At 45.7% G+C, this 7,500-nt stretch overlaps 1 protein-coding gene across 1 annotated transcript in view; it reads left to right on the plus strand.

Annotated features, from left to right (window-relative positions):
- The window catches only part of hdac5 (histone deacetylase 5), a 99,775-nt gene that overhangs the window by 14,104 nt on the left and 78,171 nt on the right, over positions 1 to 7,500 (plus strand). The window contains exon 2 of the mRNA XM_053613271.1: positions 4,519 to 4,745. Within this exon, the coding sequence (XP_053469246.1) occupies positions 4,724 to 4,745 (22 nt within the window). The 5' untranslated portion in view covers positions 4,519 to 4,723. The remainder of the gene's footprint in view (positions 1 to 4,518; positions 4,746 to 7,500) is intronic.

Raw genomic sequence — 7,500 nt, forward strand, 5'->3', positions numbered from 1 at the left:
AACTCGGTAATTGTTGCTTCTGAAAAGTGTGTGCACTTTTACATGACGGGAAGATTGTAATATTCGAAGGAAAAAAATGGCAAAGAGTCGTTTGGGATCTGGTGAGTCGACTCGTATTCGTGAGTCGAATCAAACTAATCGACTCATTGAAACCCGCTCGGTAAACTCAATAGCTGTTGCTTCTTGTAAATATATAAACATATTACAGGGAATGTGCGCACTTTCACATGACAGGAAGATCGTAATATTAAATGTCATGCTCTGTAAAAATAAAAAAAAATATCAGTGAGTCATTTGGGAGCTGAAAGAGTCGTCAGATTGGTGAACTGAGTCAAATGATTTGAATCCCTGGAACAAGGCGGAATTTCCATCGCTTGTGTGAACGCAGGCCGACGACAGGCTCGGCCGTTATTTAACTGGTTTTACCTACAACTTAGAGATGGCACGGATCCGATACCTGGTATCAGACATCGGAGAAAACGTATTGGACATCGGATCCTGTAACAAAACTGCAGAAGATTGGATGCGGATTTGGAAAAGAAACGCGTTTCCGGAACTGGAAATATTTACATATGGAAAAACTTGACCGTCTCTTTGATTAGATTAGATTTGATTAGATTGCTTTTATTCTATTTATTCTTTATTATGTTTATTGTGTTTACGGTGTTGGTTTACTTAAAGTCATTCTTCACCTTCATCACGTAAACATGAACGTGAATGTGGTCATGAAGTAATCAGTTCTGTGTTTTTGAGGTCTTTCCAAGCCGTGAGGAAATGGAAATGCGAAGGCATGACGTTAGCGTGGTCCTATAACATCACTAGAACCGTTCGTTTGCGTCCAAACCGCGAGCAACGAGGGTGCGCTGGTTGTTGGTTCGACATCGGCGGGAGTCCACGACTGAAATGAATGAAACAGATGAACGTTTCCATCACAAGAGCAGGTCCGGATAATCCCGGAGCGGGCCGGGCTCGGGCGAACGCGGACGTTTTCACCTCGCCGTGTTTACACGGCTCCTCGTTCTGCCCGTGTTCGAATATAAAAGCATGCGCTCGCACCCGTCCGTCACGGCGTTACTTTTCCTCTTTTATTACCCGGGCTGCTGACTCGCGCTGGGCTTTGGGAATCTTCATTAACAGACCCTGAGGTAATAATCTCCTGCGTGGTGAAATAATCAGATTGAGATTTACAACAGTGACTAAACTGCACAAGTCCAGTAGACGATGCTCCGCACGGCCCGGTTCCGTCCAGATATTTTTGCATCGTGTTTTTTTTAAACGTGGTTTAAACTGACAGTGCTGACACGTTCTTTTCCCGCAGTGACGTGGTGCGTCTGCTACGGTTTAATCACTGGTATGTCGTGTTGAACGCACTTCATTTTAATCACCTACACCGTAGCTTCCGTTATAATCGCTGTTTATTCTCCCAGTCTCCGGATGATTTTTCTCCCCTCTCGCCTTGATATGAGGATCTTAATTACCGATGGCGTGACATCACTTTTTCTTCTCCGATACGGAAGCGTTTCGTATCGTCCGGGACCAAGACCGGTCCAGCCTTGTTTTCTTTAAAAACCACTAAAATGTACGATGTTAAAATGGCTTTTGTTTTTTAAACTGAAGCGCTTTAAGTTTGCACAAAATTGCGTTTGCGTTGTAAATATCATAACGTATTAAAGTTAAAAGAAAAAAAAAACTATCTCTGTATGTAAACATTTCTTCTCTAAATCCAACTCCAGTGTTCCCAGTTCCCAAAATTCCCTGTTCCTGGTTTAATATGTTCCCAGTTTCCTATGTTCCCATTGGCCTGTGTTTCCCATTCCTTATGTTCCCAGTTTCCTAAAATTCCCCATTCTCTATGTTCCAGTTCAATATGTACTCGGTTCTCTATGTTCCAGTTCAATATGTACTCGGTTCTCTATGTTCCAGTTCAATATGTACTCGGTTCTCTATGTTCCAGTTCAATATGTACTCGGTTCTCTATGTTCCAGTTCAATATGTACTCGGTTCTCTATGTTCCAGTTCAATATGTACTCGGTTCTCTATGTTCCAGTTTAATATGTACTCGGTTCTCTATGTTCCCAGTTCACTCTATTTCCAGTGCTCTATGTTTACTGTTCCTTATGTTCCCAGTTGCCTATATTCCCAAATCTCTATGGTCCCAGTTCCCAGTAAGCCCAGTTCCATATGTTTCCAGTTCCTCTATCCGCAGTGTCACGTGTTCTCCGTGTTCTCGGGTCGCTCCGTGAACACGCTCAGTGTTTTGGGAGCTGTCCAGAATTCTGTTTCTGATTTCGTTTCTTTTTTTTTTCTCTTTTTTTCTTTCTCAATTTCAGCCTCAAAAAACTCCAAAATTGCAAAAAAGTTTCTGAGACGTTTGTCCAGATCGTTAAAATTTCCTCGCTGCCTCCGAGGTTCTCGGAATAAGCCGAGTCGGATGGAGAGCCTTGAACAATGTGGAGTTATTTGTGACTCGGAGCAGTGGAAGTGGAAACGCGAGGTTAGCAGGCAGTCGGTCAATGGCAGGAACTTCCCCGTTTTTAGGGCAGGAAGTGTTGTGATTGAGCCGACATAACGGACCCTGGAGTTACTTCCTGTGTGTGTGTGTGTGTGTGTTTGTGTGTGTGTGTGTGTGTGTGTGTGTGTGTGTGTGTGTGTGCAGTTACACACCGTGTCCAGCAGGTGAGGACAGAGGACACTGAGGGAGAGGAGACGAAATGGACTGATTTGAATCCCCAATTCCTATCATATATATGTATATATATATATAGTGTCTTATATTTCCAGTTCCCTTTGTTCCCATTTCTCTATGCTTACAGGTTCTTATGTCATCAGTTCCCAGTGTTCCCAGTGTTCCCAGTACCCAATTCCCAGCTCTCTGTGTTCCCAGAGTTCCCAGTTCTCTATGTTCCAAGTTTCCAATATTATAAGTTCCACATGTTCCCCATTTCATATGTACTCAGTTCTCTTTGTTTCCAATTCCCAAACTTCCCAATTCCCAGTAGTCTCACATCCCTGTCTTCCCAGTTCCCTGTTACAATTCCTTATATTTCCAGTCTCCTGTGTACCCAGTTCCCTATATTCCCAGTTCCCTATATAACCAATTCCACGTGTTCTCAGCTTCCTGTGTTACTAGTTCCTTATGTACCCTGTGTCCAGTTCCCCATATTCCCAGTTCCCCATATTCCCAGTTCACTATGCTAATCTTCATGCATTTATTATTACGGACTTGTTTTTTTATTCGGGAGATGTTTTTTGATCTACATGACTCACTTCTTTCACTTGAACTGTTTCAGAAAAAGCCCCTCCGACTGAATATTCCGGCTCACTCGCACCCGCATGTCCTTTTGCATAACGACGACCGGCGAGCGAGTAAATGTAAATGTCAGGGGTGGTGTTGTTTTTTCCGCCAAACAGAAACGTCTATAATTTATTTCTTTATTATAATTTTTTTTTTTGTCTCTACGGCACGACGTTTCAGGATTTCACGTCCGAGCCTGCCGTTTGTTCCGCAGCAGGATCCGCTCTCGGTCAGACCGACGCGTCGGTCGTTTAAACGAGACGGTCTACGAGCGCGCCCCTCGCGCTGCTCCCGAGGCCGAGGCCGTCGGGAGTCTGGCGGGCAGCGTGGGTAACGTAGTGCGTGCAGGCGCTGCTAGGCAGCGTGGGTATTCTTGCGCGGCGGTCTCAGCAGAGAGCCGGGGCTGCATGACTCATCCCATTAACGGCTCTCTGGCTGCTTTCAGGCGGAGGCGAACCTGCTACACCTCCTCACTACAGAGAGAGTCTCTCTCACTCCTCCTCTCGCTCCGATCCTGCCCAGCCGATCTGACGGAGGAGGAGAACCGTCTCCTGTCTCCGATCGAGAACCGGAGAACAAGTCGAGCAGAACATCTGCCGCCGCGCTACGCAGAGGGAAGGCCGCGGGATGCAAGAATCAAACCGGTTGTGATGCGCGCAGGTTTTTTATACAGGTGTTTTATTATTTTTTACATATGGAAGGAGTCTCCAGTGTCAGTGCTTTGTAACCGTCAGAGGTAACGCTCTAACGTTAAGTTTTCTGACATCCTCAGTACAGAGGAGATTCTTGCGCTTCTTTGCGGTTTCGTAAGCGATGTTTTTTTTGTGTGTGTGGATGTTTGTCATCGTTAGATGTAACTAAAAATGGATAACGGTACGTGTCGCTATTTAATAAATATAAAACTGGGGAAATCATCAGCTTCAGGTTTTGTCTTAAGTTACTCACACTGCCACTGATTATTTTCCTGTGACAGCATGGCACGAAGCGGTGTGTTCCTCGCTTAACGTGCATGATGTGCATAGCAACAGTATCTAGGCATGGGCGGAGCCTCGGATCAGTCAGTCAGCCCTGAGAATTGTCCTTCCGTTCGTTCTTGTGAACCGGAGCGACGTACCGCTTGCCAGTTCATTCGGTAGAACTCGCGTCACGTCCTCAGCTATATATATATGTATGTATAAATGACTAAACCGGAACTTCCTGTTTCTTCTGTCTTTTTTTCGCAGCGTGTGATCACCACAGTCGCTCTACTCAGATCTGCAGTCATGGCTGACAGCGAGGATCCGCTCTAGAACCGCTTGCCTTCCAGAATCTCGTGGAAACACACACACACACACACACACACACACACAGAGTCACACACACTCCCTTCGGAGGTCGTCTTCACCCGCCTAAGGACGGACGCGTGGAGCCAGAGGGGACGTGAGATCCATGAATTCATCCAGCACTCCAGGTGAGGCTCTTTTCAGCTGCCGGTTCCTGTCACAAACGGATCGCTGCTTTAAAACGGTTCAAAAAAAAATATTCAAGCGAGTGGTGAAAAGATTGAAACGAGGAGGATCCCGTAGTCGCACCCTGGTGCACGCCCTTAACCCTTAGGTAGGTGTTTAACCTGGTAATGTACCGCAGTAACGCCAGTAATAATAAAAACACAGCTCAGCGTAGTTACAATATTACTGCATGCCACTAAACTTCAATTTAACATTGCTAAAATATTGATATATATACTGTAATCTATAACTAAATAAATAAATATCAGCAAATTATATTTATAACTTTTGAAGTTTTCTTCTCGAGTGTTTTCTGGAGAAAGTCCACAGATCTTGTTCTTATGCTCAGTTTTTTTGTGTGTGTGTTTTTTTTTGTGATCGTTGCGGCCAAAGACGCTCGAATTTGTGTTATATATTTTTTTTAAATTGATATTTTTCATTTTTATTAATTAATTAAAAACATTTTTTTTTTACATTTCTGGAGCTACTTGAATCTTTCACGGCGATGTTTGTTGCTAAGCGAGATCTTTCGGCTGTACTCGTGTCGGACGCGCGCGGACCTGAGAGGACTCGTTGTGTTGCGACGCCGTCACGCGTCTCTGCCCCTGCGGTGATTCAGAACCGCGGATACCGCCACGTTTCCTTGATTTAGCGTTAACGCCAGTGACGTCCCGGACGGCCTGCCTTTCTATTTAAAGTTTCATTTTCTGTCTATACAGTCACGTATTCGACTTTTATCCTGCAGAGTCACGTGACGTCACGTCACGTCCGGTCCCGCCCCCTCTCTCCGAGGTCTCGCTACAGATCTGTAGACTTGTATTTTTTTTTCTCTCGACTCCCTTCACTCGTTCGTTAAACGCGTCCATAATCGAGTATCCACGACGTGCGTCGGTGATCTGTCGGTCACTGCGGCGTGTGCCGATATTTCTCTGAGATGATGTCACGGGTGGGCGTGGCTGGCGCAGGAGTTAATACGTAACGCTCAACAGGCTTCACTTCTTTGTATGTGTAATCTAAAGTTGTACAGTAATTTATTCTGATCTGTTATGATAATAACGATAAAGACGCGAGTCGTTCAGGACGGACTTTCCCTCTGATACCGGTTGTGTCCCAAATCTGTAAACTGTGACGTGCGTTTTTTATTCGTTTTAGTTTTAGCGCCTCCGAGCGCTGTGTATAGGTGGTTTTTGCGGTATTAATAGTATCTCGCCGCTCGACCTTTCCCTGTTTTCTGCTCCGTGTGTCCATTTCTGATTCACTTGTTCATTCAGCCACTCCAAGCACATATATATAAACACACACACACACACACACACACACACTCCTCCTTCACTCCACTCCTCCCTTCTCTGCGGTTTATAATTAGAAGCGGTGACGGCCATGCAGACCTTTTCTAACCTCCCGTCCCTCCTCTGACGTCGGCGAATGTCACTGTTTGCCGTGGCAACCCTGCGCTTCACTCCTCCGCTGCCCCGAGGGCCGAATGCTCATTGGGCCGCTCGGCCCGGCTGACGCCACTTAGGGTGTGTGAGTGTGCGTGAGTGCGTGTGTGTGTGAGTGCGTGTGTGTTCTCTCGTATGACATTTTGTCGCATGCACAAAACATCAGGTCAGTTAAGGGATGTGTACCATCAGCTTCATAATTATTGGCGCCCTTCAGTAAAATCTTTGTGGTTGATTCGCGTAATCTGACATTGAAAATAGAAAACCCTTTTCTAAACTCATTCTAATCCAAAAAGTATTTTTCACAATTATTGGCACCCCCGCCCATACGATCGGAGCCTGTGTTCAGCTTCGTGGGTCGCTGTTTGACGTGCGCTGTGACGCCAACAGCGAAGCGATGCTGGATCAAAAGATTCAGATGTTAATCAGAAAACCATTTAGAACGAAGCAGATCCGGAGTTTGCCCGTGCTCCCCGTGCTGCAGAGTACCCCGTGCTCTCAGTACCTCTGGGTACTCTGGTTTCCTCCCCCAGTCTAAAGACATGCACGGTAGGCTGATTGGCATGTCCAAAAGGGTCCATAGTGTATGAATGAGTGTGTGCCCCGTCCTGTACCCCATGCTGGTCGCTCAGTGGTTAAGATATTGGACTACTGATTGGAAGGTCGTGAGTTCAAGCCCCAGCGCTGCCACTCCTGGGCCCTTGAGCAAGGCCCTTGACCCTCATATGCTTAATTGTATAAATAAGATGAATGGGAGTCGCTCTGGATAAAGGGCGTCTGCCAAAATGTCATAAATGTTGCACAGAAAATAAATGAATAAAACAACAAAAACAAAAGAAACATGTTTGATAGACACAGCGTGTGCCTCACAGGAACAGGTCCTGTGTGACGGGGACTGTTAAAGCAGGTAAGAGTTGCTTGGCGTGACTTCCCTTCAGTCTGTGGTGCAGCGGTATGGTCTGAAGTATCAGGGGACCAAACAAACAACCCCCCTCCCCTTTAATATGTGTTTATATGTGTGTGTATATACATATATACATATACACACACACACACACATAAAGCCTGTTTTATTAGACTAGTTGACCGCTGATAAACAGAAGTCTGGAAGCGGTTGGGCGAGACCTACATGTTGTTCGTCGTGTGAAGTTTGTGAGTAGCGAGAAGCGGTTTCATTCGGCCTCGTCCCAAACGGCACCCTTAAAGTCTGCACTGTGGTGACGTCTCGGCCGATTTAACCGTCTCATATCGGGGGCAATCTTACAAACGTTTTACA

The sequence above is a fragment of the Ictalurus furcatus genome, chromosome 24 (genome assembly GCF_023375685.1).
Source record: "Ictalurus furcatus strain D&B chromosome 24, Billie_1.0, whole genome shotgun sequence".
Classification (NCBI taxonomy): Eukaryota; Metazoa; Chordata; class Actinopteri; order Siluriformes; family Ictaluridae; genus Ictalurus; species Ictalurus furcatus.